The 17384-nt window shown below is 58.1% G+C and overlaps 1 protein-coding gene across 1 annotated transcript; it reads left to right on the top strand.

The window, feature by feature from the left end:
- The first annotated feature begins 937 nt into the window (after positions 1 to 937).
- MFAP4 (microfibril associated protein 4) lies at positions 938 to 15061 on the top strand. The gene is made up of 6 exons (XM_074998349.1): positions 938 to 1160; positions 11850 to 11925; positions 12030 to 12190; positions 12737 to 12833; positions 13929 to 14111; positions 14762 to 15061. Exons 1-6 carry the CDS (start codon positions 1155 to 1157, stop codon positions 15007 to 15009), a joined length of 771 nt encoding a protein of 256 aa, XP_074854450.1. The 5' UTR covers positions 938 to 1154; the 3' UTR covers positions 15010 to 15061.
- Positions 15062 to 17384: the final 2323 nt, after the last annotated feature.

The following is a 17384-nucleotide window of genomic DNA, read 5'->3' as shown; positions in this document are numbered from 1 at the left end:
TCTTCTTTCGAAGCCAATAAAGTCCTTTCTTCCTGACTGCGGCCTGTGCGAGCCGGGCGCCAGGGGACGAGCGGCCCTGGGACGCGCCGTTCCAGCTGCTCGGGGCAGGGGTGGGGCTCCTCACGGCCTTTGCAGGGGGGGCTGCCCTAGGCTGGGTCTGGTTCGCACAGCAGCGCCGGGCCGGGGTGGAGGTGGGCCCAGATGGGGTGTCTCCACGGCAACGGGGGGCCACACTCCAGGCCCTGGTCTGGGGCTGGCGGGACGCCCCCTCCCTGGGGAAGGAAGTCCAGGGTGCCTGGAGCCGGGCCCGATTCCCACAGCCGCTGGGGGGCGCCGGGGGACGGGACGGGAATGCAGGCAGCTGTTCCCAGCTGGATGGGAGCCGCACCAGGCGCACACGCCGCCTCCCCCACCCCCCCACCGCAAGGCCTGGCGGGGCCACTTCCAGCCCCGGGAGCGTGGGGGGGGGGGGGCACGCCAGATGCTGCCTGCTCCCACCACGGCGCTGGCGGCTGGATGGAAACCAGACAGGAATTTAACCCACTAGGGCCCGTGCTCAGGACGCTGTCTTGGCAGATGGAACCCAGGAGTCCTGCCCTTCCGTTCCCCCCGCCCGAAGCACTAGGCGCCGCACCCCTCCTAGAGCTGGGGAGGGAACCCAGGCGTCCTGGCTCCCAGCCCTCCCCCGCTCTAACCACTAGACTCTGCACCCATCCTAAAGCTGGGACCAGACCCCAGGAGCACTAACTTCCAGCCTCTGCACTGCTCTAACCACCAGCCCCCCACTGCCCTCTGCAGACCCAGGAGTCCGGCTCCCGGCTGACCCTGGGAATCCCCACGCGGTGCCTCTGTCTCCCCGCTGGCCCCGGCCTGGCCACACGTGAGCCGTGTTTCCCCGCCAACTGCCTGGAGGGCGGGGATGTCCTCGGCTCGGCCATGGCCGTGATCCCCCCCGGTCATTTCCTGCCAGATGTTGTCTTTCCGCGCAGCCGGGCCGGGATTCAGAGCCTGTCCCTTTGAGGGGCCGCAGGGCGGGAGCCGAGCTGCCGAGCCATAAACACGGCAGGCCGGGAGCAGAGCGAGCCGGGAGCCAGGCAGGTCGGCCAGACAGGCGGGCTCCGGCCGGGGACAGAGCAACGGGCGCACGCGGCACCATGCAGGTAACCTGCCCCGCGCAGGGCGCTGAGCCAGGCCTGAGCTGGGGCTGGGCTCTGCCCCCGTAGAGGGCCGGCCTCAGCAAGGCCTGCAGCACGCACGACCAGGGCACGCTCGCCAGCCAGCTGCCTCCCTGCAAGGCTCCCCCCGCTGCCCCCAGGCCCCTGGCACCGAGCCCAGCCACCCCACGCACCCGCTTCTGCCTGCCCACCTGTCCTGCAACCCGCTTCGCGCCGGCTGGCTGCAAACCCTTTCTTCTGGCTCTCCAGCAACCCCTTCCGGCCGCCTGTCCTGCAACCCTCCTCACTCCGCCTGTCCCACAACCCCCTACCCTACACCTGTCCCATGACCCCCTTCCCTCCCTCTGTCCAACAACCCCTTCCCTCCGCCTGTCCTGCAACCCTCCTCACTCCGCCTGTCCTGCAAACCCCTTCCCTCCGCCTGTCCTGCAACCCTCCTCACTCCGCCTGTCCTGCAAACCCCTTCCCTCCGCCTGTCCTGCAAACCCCTTCCTTCCACCTGTCCTGCAACCCTCCTCACTCCACCTGTCCTGCAACCCTCCTCACTCCGCCTGTCCTGCAGACCCCTTCCTTCCACCTGTCCTGCAACCCTCCTCACTCCGCCTGTCCTGCAAACCCCTTCCCTCCGCCTGTCCTGCAACCCTCCTCACTCCGCCTGTCCTGCAACCCTCCTCACTCCACCTGTCCTGCAACCCTCCTCACTCCGCCTGTCCTGCAGACCCCTTCCTTCCACCTGTCCCGCAATCCTCCTCACTCCGCCTGTCCTGCAACCCCTCCTCACTCCATCTGTCCCGCAACCCCTTCCCTCCCCCTGTCCTGCAACCCTCCTCACTCCACCTGTCCTGCAAACCCCTTCCTTCCACCTGTCCTGCAACCCTCCTCACTCCACCTGTCCTGCAACCCTCCTCACTCCGCCTGTCCTGCAGACCCCTTCCTTCCACCTGTACCGCAACCCTCCTCACTCCATCTGTCCCGCAACCCCTTCCCTCCCCCTGTCCTGCAATCCTCCTCACTCCGCCTGTCCCGCAACCCCTCCTCACTCCACCTGTCCCACAACCCCTTCCCTCCACCTGTCCTGCAAACCTCCTCACTCCGCCTGTCCCACAACCCCCTTCCCTCCCTCTGTCCCACGATCCCCTTCCCTCCCTCTGTCCAACAACCCCTTCCCTCTGCCTGTCCTGCAACCCTCCTCACTCTGCCTGTCCCACAACCCTCCTCACTCTGCCTGTCCCACGATCCCCTTCCCTCCCTCTGTCCAACAACCCCTTCCCTCCGCCTGTCCCACAACCCTCCACACACCGCCTGTCCCACAACCCCTTCCCTCCGCCTGTCCCACAAACCTCCTCACTCTGCCTGTCCCGCGACCCCCTTCCCTCCGCCTGTCCCACGACCCCCTTCCCTCCGCCTCTCCCGCAACCCCTCCTCACTCCGCCTGTCCCGCGACCCCCTTCCCTCCGCCTGTCCCACAACCTTCCCTCCACCTGTCCCGCAACCTTCCTCACTCCGCCTGTCCCACAACCCCTTCCCTCCGCCTGTCCCGCAACCCTCCTCACTCTGCCTGTCCCACAACCCCTTCCCTCCGCCTGTCCTGCAGCCCTCCTCACTCCGCCTGTCCCGCAACCCTCCTCACTCTGCCTGTCTCGCAACCCCTTCCCTCTGCCTGTCCTGCAACCCTCCTCACTCCGCCTGTCCCACAACCCCTTCCCTCCACCTGTCCTGCAACCCTCCTCACTCTGCCTGTCCCACAACCCCCTTCCCTCCCTCTGTCCAACAACCCCTTCCCTCTGCCTGTCCTGCAACCTTCCTCACTCCGCCTGTCCCACAACCCCCTTCCCTCCCCCTGTCCTGCAACCCTCCTCACGCCGCCTGTCCCACAACCCCCTTCCCTCCCCCTGTCCTGCAACCCTCCTCATGCCGCCTGTCCCACAACCCCCTTCCCTCCCCCTGTCCTGCAACCCTCCTCACTCCGCCTGTCCCACAACCCCCTTCCCTCCCTCTGTCCAACAACCCCTTCCCTCTGCCTGTCCCGCAACCCTCCTCACTCCGCCTGTCCCACGACCCCCTTCCCTCCCTCTGTCCAACAACCCCTTCCCTCCTCCTGTCCCGCAACCCTCCTCAATCAGCCTGTCCCACAACCCCTTCCCTCCTCCTGTCCTGCAACCCTCCTCACTCTGCCTGTCCCACAACCCTTTCCCTCCACCTGTCCCGCAACCCTCCTCACTCTGCCTGTCCCACAACCCCTTCCTTCCGCCTGTCCCGCAACCCTCCTCCCTCTGCCTCTCCCACAACCCCTTCCCTCCACCTGTCCTGCAACCCTCCTCATGCCGCCTGTCCCATGACCTCCTTCCCTACCTCTGTCCAACAACCCCTTCCGTCCTCCTGTCCTGCAACCCTCCTCACTCCGCCTGTCCCACGACCCCCTTCCCTCCCTCTATCCAACTACCCCTTCCGGCTGCCTGTCCTGCAACCCTCCTCACTGCACCTGTCCCACAAGCCCTTCCCTGCCTCTGTCCAACAACCCCTTCCGTCCACCTGTCCTGCAACACTCCTCACTCCACCTGTCCCACCATCCCCTTCCCTACACCTGTCCCACGACCCCCTTCCCTCCCTCTATCCAACTACCCCTTCCGTCTGCCTGTCCTGCACCCCTCCTCACTCCGCCTGTCCCACAACCTTCCCTCCACCTGTCCTGCAACCCTCTTCACTGTGCCTGTCCCACGACCCCCTTCCCTACACCTGTCCCACAAGCCCTTCCATCTGCCTGTCCCAAAAACCCCTTCCCTCAGCCAGTCCCACAACCCCTTCCCTCCACCTGTCCTGCAACCCCCTTCCCTCCACTTGCCCAACAACCCCGTTCCCTCCATCTGTCCTGCAACCCTCTTCATTCTGCCCGTCCTGCAACCCCCTTCCCTCCGCCTGTCCAAACATCCCTTCCCTCCACCTGTCCAACAACCCCTTTCCCTCCGCCTGTTCCACAACCCCTTCTGTCCGCCTGTCCTGCAACCCTCCTCACTCTGCCTGTCCCAAAAACCCCTTCCCTCAGCCAGTCCCACAACCCCTTCCCTCCTCCACTACAACAACCCTCTTCCCTCCACCTGTCCTGCAACCCTCTTCACTCTGCCTGTCCCACATCCCCTTTCCCTCCGCCTGTCCAACGACCCTCTTCCCTCCACCTGTCCCACAGCCCCCTTCCCTCCACCTGTCCAACAAACCCTTCCCTCTGCCTGTCCCAAAGTCTCTTCCCTCCACCTGTCGCACAACCCCCTTCCCTCCACCTGCCCAACAACCCCTTCCCACCACCTGTCCCGCAGCCCCCTTTTCCTCTGCCTGTCCCACAAACCCCTCTTCCACCTGCTCCTTGTTTACAGTGGCTCCTGAACGTGAGAACAGGTGTTCACGTGGCACTGTTTTGTCGGGCATCACGAGGTATTTACATCCCACGGGTCCCTTCATTTTCACTTCCTCTTCACTCTGCCTGTCCCACGACCCCCTTCCCTACACCTGTCCCACAAGCCCTTCCATCCGCCTGTCCCAAAAACCCCTTCCCTCAGCCAGTCCCACAACCCCTTCCCTCCACCTGTCCTGCAACCCCCTTCCCTCTGCGTGTCCCGCAACCCCCTTCCCTCCACTTGCCCAACAACCCCATTCCCTCCATCTGTCCTGCAATCCCCTTCCCTCCGCCAGTCCTGCAACCCTCTTTACTCTGCCTATCCCGCAACCCCTTTCCCTCCGCCTGTCCCACAGCCCCTTCTGTCCGCCTGTCCTGCAACCTTCCTCACTCCACCTGTCCCAAAACCCCCTTCCCTCAGCCAGTCCCACAACCCCTTCCCTCCTCCACTACAACAACCCCCTTCCCTCCAACTGTCCTGCAACCCTCTTCACTCTGCCTGTCCCACATCCCCTTTCCCTCCGCCTGTCCAACGACCCTCTTCCCTCCACCTGTCTTACAACCTCTTCCTTCTGCCTGTCCCACAACCCTCTTCCCTCCACCTGTCCAACAACCCCCTTCCCTCTGCCTGTCCCAAAGTCTCTTCCCTCCACCTGTCACGCAACCCCCTTCCCTCCACCTGTCATGCAACCCCCTTCCCGCCGCCTGTCCCGCAGCCCCCTTTTCCTCTGCCTGTCCCACAAACCCCTCTTCCACCTGTCCCATATTTGTTAGTTCACCCCGTACAAGTGCAGTCTCTTTGTCGTGAAAGCAGAACTTAGGAAGGTTGAATTATGTAGTAAAAAGAATTGCATTTAAAATAACGTCCTAGAATCCCACTCAGTCCTACTTCTTGTACTGCCAATTGCTCAGACAAACGTTTGGTCTCCGTGGGTGGGAGATATTGGTGCCTGCTCCTTGTTTACAGTGGCTCCTGAACATGAGAACAGGCGTTCACGTGGCACTGTTTTGTCGGGCATCACAAGGTATTTACATCCCACGGGTCCCTTCATTTTCAACCACCTTTCCAGAGGACGTGTGTCCATGCTCATGACAGGTTATGCTTGGTAACAATCCAAAGCAGTGTGGCCCAAGGTATGGTCATATTCATCTCTGAGTCACATGCCTCTGGCAGAGGGCTGGCGTTGTTTTCTGATGGCTCAGGCTCTGCCGCTTCCTTCCTGGAGTGTGGCTCTTACACAGCTTCCAAAGTCCATTCTGCACTTTGCCCGTCTCAGACTTGGGAAGGATGTTCAGATTCTTAAACCCCAGGCTGAGCGTAGCAGCTATCTTTAGAAATCTCGCATGGGTTCCTGCCTTGTGTTTTGTTAAATCTGCAGCACAAGTGTTCTTAAAACAAACAGCTTGTGCTGGGACCTCATCCAAGACTGTGAAGCCATGAGCTATATGGCAGAAACAGAACAGGAGACACACAGCTCTCCCCCAACGAGCTCACTCCTAGAATCATAGAACAATAGAGCTGGAAGAGACCTAAAAAAGCCATCGAGTCCAGCCCCCTGCTCTAAGCAGGACCAAACCCATCAGATCAGCCCCGCCAGGGCTTTGTCGAGGTGAGACTTAAACACCTCCAGGGATGGAGACTCCACTGCTCCCCTGGGTAGAACATTCCAATGCTTCACCACCCTCCTAGCAAAAAAGTTTTTCCTCATGTTCAACCTGGACCTTCCCAACCGCAACTTGAGACCATTGTTCCATGTTTTGCCATCCGTGACCACTGTGAACAGCCTCTCTCCAGCCTCTTCGAAGCCTCCCTTCAGTAAGTTGAAGGCTGTTATCAAGTGCCCCCTCAGCCTTCTCTTCTGCAGACTACACAGACCCAGGTCCCTCAACCTTTCTTCATAGGTCATATGCTCCTGCCCCCTAATTATTTTGGTCACCCTCTGCTGGACCCCTCCAGTGTGTCCACATCCTTCCTATAATTGGGGGCCCAGAACTGGACACAGTACTCCAGATGCAGCCTCACCAAAGCCGTATAAAGAGGAATAATCACTTCTCTGGATCTACTGGCAACGTTCCTCTTGATGCAACCTAATATGCCATTAGCCTTCTTGCCTACAATGTCACACTGTTGACTCATGTCCAGCTTCTCGTCCACAACTTCCAGGTCCTTTTCTGCAGAACTACTACCGAGCCAGTCGGACCCCAACCTGTAACAATGCTTGGGATTCTTCCAGCCCAAGTGCAGGTCTCCACACTTGCCCTTATTGAACCTCATCAGTCTTCCAATTTGTCTAAGTCACTCTGGACCCTGTCCCTACCCTCCAGCGTATCTACCTCTCCTGCTAGCTTTGTGCCATCCGCAAACTTGCTGAGGGTGCAATCCAACCCCTCATCCAGGTCATTGATAAATATGTTGAACAGAACAGGACCCAGAACCGAACCTTGGGGCTCTCCACTAGAAACCAACTGCCATCCCGACATCGAGCCATTGATCACTACCCTGTGGGCCCGACCTTCTGGCCAGCTTTCTATCTATCTTACCATCCATTTATCCAATCCACATTCCTTTAACTTGCTGACAAGAATATTGTGGGCGACTGTATCAAAAGCTTTGCTGAAGTCAAGATAAATCACATCCATTGATTTTCCCCTATCCACAGAGCCAGTTATCTCATTGTAGAAACTAATCAGATTGGTCAGGCACGACTTGCCCTTCATGAATCCATGCTGACGATTCCTGATCACTCTCCCCTCCTCCAAGTGCCTCAAAATGACTTCCTTGAGGAGCCCCTCCATGATTTTTCCAGGGACTGATGTAAGACTGACCCGCCTATAGTTCCCTGGATCATCCTTCTTCCCTTTTTTAAAGATGGGCACTACATTTGCCTTTTTCCAATCATCTGGGATCTCTCCTGATCTCCACGACTATTCAAAGTTAATGGCCAAGGGCTCGTCAACAACATACGCCAACTCCCTCAGGACACTTCGATGAATTAGGTCTGGGCCCATCGATTTATGGACATTTAGCTTTTTTAGAGAGCTCCTAACCTGTTCTTTCCCCACCAAAGGCTGCCCACCTTCATCCCACAGTGCGTCACTTATCGCGTTAGTCCGGGAGCTGTCCTTGTCCGTGCAGACAGAGGCAAAGAAAAGCATTAAGTACTTCAGCTCTCCCTACATCATCTGTCACTGGGTTACCTCCCTCATCCAGTTGGGGTCCCCACACCCTCTCTGATCACCTTCTTCTTGCTAACATGCCTGGAGAAACTTTTCTTGTTATCCTTCATGCTCCTCATGAGTCACAATTCCAGCTGCGCTTTCACCTTCCTGATAACCACCCTACGGTCTCAAGCTGTACGTTTATACCCCTCCCTAGATATCTGTCCCAGTTTCCACTTTCTGTAAGCTCCCTTTTTGTGCTTAAGTTTTCCAAGGATTTCTCCATTAAGCCAGTCTGGTCTCCTACCATATTTACTTCTCTTGCTGCGCATTGGGACAGTTTGTTTCTGCTCTTTCACTAGGGCTTCCTTAAAATACTGCCAGTTTTCCTGGACTCCTTTTCCCTTCATGGCAGCATCCCAGGGGATTCTGCCCATCAGGCTCCCGAAGGAGTCAAAGTCTGCTTTTCTGAAGTCCAAGGTGTGTAATTTGCTGCCCTCTTTCCTTCCTTTGATCAGGATCCTGAAGTCTCCCATCTCATGATCACTGCTTCCCAGGTTGTCCCCCACCTCTACCTTCCCTGTTAGTTCCTCCCTGTTTGTAAGCAGCAGGTCGAGCCGCGCACGACCTCTGGTCGGGTCCTTCAGCACTTGTACCAAGAAGTGATCCCCAACATTCTCCAGAAACTTCCTGCATTGCTTGTGTACTGTCATACTGGTCTCCCAACAGACATCAGGGTAATTGAAGTCCCCCACGATAATGAGAGCCTGCGATCCAGAAACTTCTCTCAGTTGTCTAAAAACAGCCTCATCTACCTCATCATCCTGATTTGGTGGCGTGTAGCAGACACCAACCACCCCATCTCCAGTGCTGCCTACACCACTAAGCTTGACCCACAGATTCTCAACAGGCTTTTCTCCCTTTATGTGCTGGAGTTCCAAGCAGTCGTAGTGCTCCCTTACATACAGTGCAACCCCTCCTCCTTCTCTCCCTCGCCTGTTCTTCCTCAACAGTTTAGACCCTTTCACGGCAGCGCTCCAGTCACGTGAGTCATCCCACCAAGTCTCTGTTATCCCAATCAACTCATAGTTCTGGACTGAGCCAGGGCTTCTAATTCCTCCTGCTTGTTACCCAGGCTTGTGGCATTGGTGTACAAACACCTTAGATAACCAGTCGATCTCCCCGCCCTCACTACTCGAACCAGGGGTCCACTTTTGTTGTACATTCCTCTTTGCATTTCTTCCTGGCCTCCAAGTTCCTTTCTCCCCTCAGGGTTTTGGTCACCGCCCCCCAGTGAACCTAGTTTAAAGCTCTCCTCACTAAGTTTGCAAGCCTACCTGTGAAAATGCTCCTTCCTCTCTTGGTTAGGTGGACCCCATCTCTGCCCAATAAACCTTGTGCCCGGAACAGTGTCCCATGATGGAAGAATCCAAAGCCCTCTCTCCGACACCACCTGCGTAGCCATGCGTTTACTTCCTCAGTTCAACGGTCCCTACCTCGCCCTTTCCCTCGACAGGAAGGATGGACGAGAACACCACTTGCGCTCCAGATTCTTTGACCCTTCTTCCCAGCGCCACATAATCCGCCATAACTCGCTCAAGGTCATTCTCGGCCGTATTGTTAGTTCCCACATGCAGAAGTAGGAAGGGGCAGTATTCCGAAGGCTGGAGCAGGTTTGTAAGGCTCTCAGCCACATCCTGAATTCCAGCTCCCAGTAAACAGCACACCTCACGAGACTGCAGGTCCGGTCGGCAGATGGAAGGTTCAGTCCCTCTTAGGAGGGAGTCCCCAACCACCACCACCCGCCTTTTCCTTCTGGGAGTGGTGGTCATTGAACCCCCACCCCAGGACTACACATCCTATGTCTTGCAGTAGAAGCAGTGCCCTTCTGATTTTTTCCCTGTGAGGCTCCTTCCAAAGCATTCAGCACCGCACAACCAGTGGAGAGAGTCTGAAAGTGATTACTTATCTCTATATTGATGGGGGACGCGTGTACTGGTCTTCTTTTTCTTCTCAAAGTTACATGCTGCCAGTTCTCTGCTTCATCCCTTACCGCCCTCCCCGGTTCTTCCGCCTGCCGTGCTTGCAAGATTAAACGCTCCCTTCTGTCAAAGAAATCTTCATCCTTCCTGATTGAGCGTACAAATTGAATTAACAAATTCTAATTTTTAATGAGCATCAACAGCAGGGATGCTCGTCCTCTGGGATGGTAGTGGGAGCATGAAGGGACCTGTAAATGTTTAGCACACCTAGCATACAAACATGCCATGCGCCTGTGCTCGCTTTGCAGTGACACCAGAAATAAGATGCGGCAGTATTATCCCGCTCAAAGAGAAACAAACTCTTTTGTCTGAGCAATGGGCTGAACAAGAAGTAGGACTGAGTAGACTTTTGGGCTTCAAATGTTTATATTTTTTAGTGCAGTGAGGTACCAAAAGAAAACCCCTACCTGGGTAAATTGCTGTTGCCCAGTAAGAGAGTCCACTGCAAGGCATGTATGAGATGAACTGAAAATTACTCTCTCTTTTTTCCAGTGCAAACTTTTGCAATTGAAAATAGCACTGTAAAGTGAGCGCTGTGTATTGTGTGTTCTGGCTGAATTCAATATACTTGCAAATGGAGGAAAACATCCCAAAATATTGCCTATGTTTCAATTGTTCTAGTGCTGAACAGTGCGATTGAAAGGGGAATTTATCACAATTCGTTTCTTTAATGGCAGTTCATTTTGGAGTTAACTGTGGAAGTGAACTGCACTTCACTGACAGCCTTAAGTATTTGACTGCTTTATTGGCCCTCGTGTGAGACCCTTGTCCAGTTCTGGTGCCCACAACCCGAGAAGGGTGTTGAGAAACTGGAGAAGGAAGAGAGGACCCATGTGAATGATGACTAGATTAGAAAGCAATGCTTATGGCTGGGAAAATGGAAGAATATGTTATCAGAAATGAAAGTGGCTGTTTCAAAACATAGCAAAGGTGAAGAGTTTATAGTGGTGATGAAAAAACACACTTGATGAAATTCCCATTTTTAAATATTTACTACAAAAAATTAAATGGACATATTTTAATAATCATTTTTTTTAAGAAACCTGAAATACAAATTAATTTCCTCAAAATAACGCTGTATTTTAGAAAAAAGACACTCGGGCTGTGGCCACACTTGGTCAAAATGTCAAAAGGGCCATGCAAACGGCCAAATCGGAGATACTAATGAGGAGCTGGAATGAATATTCAGTGCCTCATTAGCATGCCGCCAGCCGTGGCACTTTAAAAGGGACACGTTTCGCTTGCGCATGGCTCCTCTGCGCAGGGGCGGACCCTGCAAATGGCGAAATCCCCTTATTCCTGATAGGAGTAAGGAATAAGGAATCAGCTGATAGGAACAGGGGGCTTTCGATGTCTGCAGGGTCCTTTCAAAAAGGACCCCTGTGCAGACAAGCCATGCGCGAGTGAAACGTGCCCCTTTGCAAATACTCATTCCAGCACCTCATTAGTATTGTCCAATTTGGCCACTAGCATGGCCCTTTCGAAACCTTGGCCAAGTGTGGCCACAGCCCAGGTGTAATAATGCTTGGGCATGTTCCTTTTATCTTCGAGAGCCGAACTGTCCTAGCATGATGGGCTGAGGCAGCACTGGGTGAATCAGCTAGTATTTAACATGGGCCCTTCGAGCGCCATCGAGCACCACCCACTGGCTGGGGGTTGGCGCTAGAACAAATTTGGACAGGAAACAAGGTGTCGGGTTTTTGCATGTGGAAGTCGGGGTCCAGCCGGTGATGAATTTGACACAACAGCCACAGACGTCCTGGAGGCTCCTACGTGCTGGGCAGGACAGGGCGGTGCTTTGCGTGGCCACAGCCCTGCCACATGAGTTCAGGGGCCGTGGGACTACCCTTGTAGGGCTGGCTGCCGAACAGTGACAACACTCCAAGCGGACTGAGACCTTGGGGGAGATGGACCAGCGGGAAACAGCCCCAGGGTCCTGCAGGTTTGGGTGACCCTCAAAACACCCCCCATTCCATGGCGAAAAGCTTAGTGGGCCTGGCCATTAAACCCATGCGCAGGGTTAGCCTGGGGATCGGCGCCTAAGGCTCCAAGACCCTTCCTCACTCAGCCCCTCTCTCTCTCCAGCCATTGGCCCTTTTCCCGCTGCTGCTCCTCCTGGCGGAGGCCCCCGTGACCACTGGCCAGGCCATCACCATTCAAGGTAAATCCCACCCCCAGCCCCTTGCCAGCTGGGCATGTCCTGCCCGGGGCGGAGGCGGCACTGCTCTGGGGGCCAGGCCGGGCTGACGCGCTCTCCCTGGACAGGCGGGCAGAAGCTGTGTGCCGATGAAGCCCTTCCCCTGGACTGCGAGGACGTCTACGACCAGGGATCAGAGACGGACGGCATCTACCTGATCTACCCGGCCGGCCCCAACAGCCCCGTGCCGGTCTACTGCGACATGACCACGGACGACGGGAAATGGACAGTGCGTAGCGCCCCCGGGGTGGTGGGGCTGCGCCCCCATCCCACAGCCGGGAGAGAACCCAGGAGTCCTGGCTCCCAGCCCCTCCCCAGCTCCAACTACTAGCCCCCCCACCCCTCCCCCACAGCTGAGAGAGAACCCAGGACTCCTGGGTGGGTCCCTGCCCCGAGCCACACTGGGGAGCGCTGTCCCTGATTGGCTCAGTCCATGGATCCAGTAGCCCTAAAGGTTTTCTCAGGCTAGGTGTGAGCAAAGCCCCTTCCCAGGGAGTCTGACCCCCCCCCGGGGAATTTTATCCTCCCCCTGCAGGTGTTAGCAGGGCTCCTCCCCCTTGCTTCTGCCCTGCCCCCATTCAGGTATGAGCAGAGCCCCTCCCCTGGGCGTCTGACCCTGCCCCCGGCCAGGTATGAGCAGAGCCCCTCCCCCATGTGTCTGACCCCGCCCCCGGCCAGGTATGAGCAGAGCCCCTCCCCCATGTGTCTGACCCCGCCCCCGGCCAGGTATGAGCAGAGCCCCTCCCCCATGTGTCTGACCTCGCCCTCTCTCCAGGTCTTCCAGAAGCGGTTCAATGGCTCGGTCAGCTTCTTCCGGGGCTGGAACGACTACCGGTTCGGGTTCGGCCGGGCCGACGGGGAGTACTGGCTGGGTAGGTGAGGGGACAGAGCGCTGGCCTGCGCCGCACCCTCCGACTGGCCTCTGGGCCTGGCCCCCAGTTAACCTGGCCCACCGCAGCCAGCCAGCCCGCCCGCCTGTCTGTCCGCTCACCCCGCTCTGTCTGTCCTTCTGTCCACCCACACGCGTCCATTTGCCCTTCTGTCCACCCACATCTGCCCCATCCATCCCTCTGTCCACCCGTCTGTCTGTCCGCCCACCCTCCTCTGTCTGTCCATCTGTCCACCCACACGCGTCCATCTGCCCTTCTGTCCACCCACATCTGCCCCATCCATCCCTCTGTCCACCCGCCCGCCCGTCCGTCTGTCCGCCCACCGCTCACCCCGCTCTGTCTATCTGTCCACCCGCATGCGTCCGTCTGTCCTTCTGTCCACCCACATCTGCCCCATCCATCCCTCTGTCCACCCGCCCGCCTGTCCGTCTGTCCGCCCACCGCCCACCCTCCTGTCTGTCCATCTGTCCACCTGCATGCGTCCATCTGTCCACCCACAGCTGTCCTATCCATCCCTCTGTCCACCCGCCCACCTGTCCGTCTGTCCGCCCACCCTGCTCTGTCTGTCCATCTGTCCACCCGCATGCGTCCGTCTGTCCTTCTGTCCACCCACAGCTGCCCTGTCCACCCCCACGTGTTCATCTGTCCTTCCGTCCGCACATGCCACTGTCCCTCTGTCCACCCGCCACACACCCATCTGTCCTTCTGCCCGCACACGCGACTGTCTGTCTGTCCTTCCATCCGTACCTGCTGCTGTCCCTCTGTCCACCCGCCACACACCCATCTGTCCTTCTGCCCGCACACGAGACTGTCTGTCTGTCCTTCCATCCGTACCTGCTGCTGTCCCTCTGTCCACCCGCACGCGTCCATCTGTCCCTCTGTTCACCCACATTTGCCCTGTCTGTCCCTCCATCCACACACGCCCCGTCCGTCTGTCCATCCACCCCGCCTTCCCGTCACGCCAGCCTCACCCCTCCCCTCCCGCCATGCGGCGTCCACCCGGCCCCTTTTCTCTCCCCTGCCACCCCAGAGCTCCTCCTCCCCCAGCATTAACCCCTCGCCTGCCGCCCCCCCCAGGGCTGCAGAACATCCAGCTGCTGACCCTGAAGCGGAAGTACGAGCTGCGGGTGGACCTGGAGGACTTCGAGAACAACACGGCCTGGGCCAAGTACACCGACTTCTCCCTCTCGCCCCACGCCATCAGCGCCGAGGAGGACGGCTACACCCTGCATGTGGGCGGCTTCACCGACGGCGGGGCCGGTGAGAGACCCTGGAGCCCCAGCCAGCAGTGACCGAGCCCGGGGCTCCTTCTTCCGCCCGCTGCTCTGGCCCTGCCCACCCCACTGCCCTCCCAGGGCCAGGCAGAGAACCCAGGAGTCCAGCTCCCAGCCCCCTGCTGTAACCACCAGCCCCACTGCCCTCCCGGGGCCGGGCAGAGAACCCAGGAGTCCGGCTCCCAGCCGCTGCTGTATCCACCAGCCCCCCCCCGCCCTCCCGGGGCCGGGCAGAGAACCCACGAGTCCTGAGGCCAATGAGGAAGTCAGTATTAGTCTCCTCCGAGTCAAACCCTCAGCTGCCCTGGCCCAGAGGCAGCTGCATCTTCGGGCCGAGTCCGTCATCCTGCCCCCCACCCCCGGCACAGGCCCCGCGGACACTGATGCTGTCACTTGGCAGCCCTGAGCCCCCAATGCCAGTGCCCCAGTGGCCTCCCCAGGGCCACCCGGAGCATCCCACTCACCAGCCCGGGGGAGCCAGAGGGGAAGGTGCAGCCCCTCCGGGCTGGCCTGCTCCCGGGTGCCCTGTAGCGGGGCACTGGGGGGGGACTCGCCGGCAGCGTCTGGTGCCTCGGGGAGCCAGCAGGAGCCGGTCGGCGCCCCAGCCGAGCGACTGGCCATCTCCCTCTCCCCCAGGCGACTCCTTGTCCTACCACAATGGGCAGAAGTTCTCCACCTTCGACCGCGACCAGGACCAGTACGTGCAGAACTGCGCCGCCCTCTCCTCCGGGGCCTGGTGGTTTAAGAGCTGCCACTTCTCCAACCTGAACGGCTTCTACCTGGGCGGCGCCCACCTCTCCTACGCCAACGGCATCAACTGGGCCCAGTGGAAGGGCTTCTACTACTCCCTCCGCAGGAGCCAGATGATGATCCGGCGCATCTGAGCGGCCAGCACCACCTGCCTCCCCCAGGATTGGGGCCATGGGGCAGGGAAGGGGTGTGGGGGAGGGGGCGGGGGCATCAGGAGAGAGCCTCGTGCATGGGACGGGGGCCATGAGTCTGGTTCCTGGGTTGGGGGCCCTGCTGCAACAACACCGGTCCTGTCTCAGGGGGCTGTGAGTCGGGAGTGAGGGGTACCAGCTGGGTGGGGGGCCAGGGTTGGGCTGGCAGGGGCTGTGGGTCGGGAGTGAGGGGCACTGGCTGGGTGGGGGGCCAGGGCTGGGCTGGCAGGGGCTGCAGGCTGGGAGTGAGGGGCAGCAGCTGGACGGGGGCCAGGGCTGGGCTGGCAGGGGCTGCAGGCTGGGAGTGAGGGGCACCGGCTGAGTGGGGGGCCAGGGCTGGGCTGGCAGGGGCTGCAGGCTGGGAGTGAGGGGCACTGGCTGAGTGGGGGGCCAGGGCTGGGCTGGCAGGGGCTGTGGGTCGGGAGTGAGGGGCACCCCCTGAGAGACTGGCTCCTGCCCTGTGCCCCACGCTGGGTTCCCCTAATAAAACTCCGTTCCTCGAGGCTCTTCTCTGGCTCTGTGCAGGGAGAGGGTCACAGCCCCAGTCCCTGCCCCATCCATGTTCCCAACTGTAATAGGACGGGGTTGCCGGGCACAGCTAGAGAACTCAACCCAGGTACCTCTGCTTAAAATCCAGGCCACTTACGGCCCCAGGCTGGGATTTCCTTCTCACTACGGCAAATCCAACCAGCCACCACAGCACCTCGGCCAGCCCCACTGGCCAACCAGACGCCTCACAAGCAACCCACAGACTTCCCAGCTGCTCTATCAGCCCAGACCAACAACCCCAGATTCGGGTGAGACGTTGTTACACCTGTTTCACCCAACGCCACACCGATTCTTCCAACCCAAAGGGCCCAGCCCAGACTCGGGTCAATATAGACTTCGGTCTGACTCAAACAACCACGCAAAAGCCAGATCCTTCAGCCTAACACCTAAGAGTTTATTAATACCAGAGAAAGAACAGGGCTGAATATAAGAATAGCCATACTGGGTCAGACCAAAGGTCCATCTAGCCCAGTATCCTATTTGCTGACAGTAGCCAATGCCACGTGTCCCAGAGGAGGTGAACCGAAGACAATGATCAAACGATTTGTCTCCTACCATCCATCTCCCGCCTTCGACAAACGGCTCGGCACCATGCCTTACCCCTTGCTAATAGCCATCTATGGACCTAACCTCCAAACATTTATCGAGCTGTTTTTTTAAACTCTGTCAGAGTCCTGGCCTTCACAGCGTCCTCTGGTCAGGAGTTCCACAGGTTGACCACGCTGTGTGAAGAAAAACTTTCTTTTATTAGTTTTGAACCTGCTACCCATTAATCTCATTTGGGCTACGTCTACACGTGCAGCCAACATCGAAATAGCTTATTTCGATGTTGCGACATCGAAATAGGCTATTTCGATGAATAACGTCTACACGTCCTCCAGGGCCGGCAACGTCGATGTTCAACTTCGACGTTGCTCAGCCCAACATCGAAATAGGCGCAGCGAGGGAACGTCTACACGTCAAAGTAGCACACATCGAAATAGGGATGCCAGGCACAGCTGCAGACAGGGTCACAGGGCGGACTCAACAGCCAGCCGCTCCCTTAAAGGGCCCCTCCCAGACACAGTTGCACTAAACAACACAAGATACACAGAGCTGACAACTGGTTGCAGACCCTGTGCCTGCAGCATAGATCCCCAGCTGCCGCAGAAGCAGCCAGAAGCCCTGGGCTAAGGGCTGCTGCCCACGGTGACCATAGAGCCCCGCAGGGGCTGGAGAGAGAGCATCTCTCAACCCCCCAGCTGATGGCCGCCATGGAGGACCCAGCAATTTCGACGTTGCGGGACGCGGATCGTCTACATGGTCCCTACTTCGACGTTGAACGTCGAAGTAGGGCGCTATTCCTATCTCCTCATGAGGTTAGCGACTTCGACGTCTCGCCGCCTAATGTCGAAGTTAACTTCGAAATAGCGCCCGACGCGTGTAGACGTGACGGGCGCTATTTCGAAGTTGGTGCCGCTACTTCGAAGTAGCGTGCACGTGTAGATGCAGCTTTGGTGTCCTCTAGTTCTTATATTATGGGAACAAGTAAATAACTTTTCTGCATTCACTTTCTCCACACCATTCACGATTTTATATACCTCTATCATATTGCCCCTCAGTCTCCTCTTTTCTAGACTGAAAAGTCCCAGTCTCTCTAGCCTCTCCTCATATGGGACCCCTTCCAAACCCTTAATCATTTTAGTTGCCTTTTTCTGAACTTTTTCTAATGCCAATATATCTTTTTTGAGGTGAGGAGACCACATCTGCACACAGTACTCAAGATGTGG

The sequence above is a fragment of the Carettochelys insculpta genome, chromosome 6 (genome assembly GCF_033958435.1).
Source record: "Carettochelys insculpta isolate YL-2023 chromosome 6, ASM3395843v1, whole genome shotgun sequence".
Classification (NCBI taxonomy): Eukaryota; Metazoa; Chordata; order Testudines; family Carettochelyidae; genus Carettochelys; species Carettochelys insculpta.
Note: the sequence above shows the minus strand (reverse complement) of the source record. Positions and strands in the feature narration are given on the sequence as shown.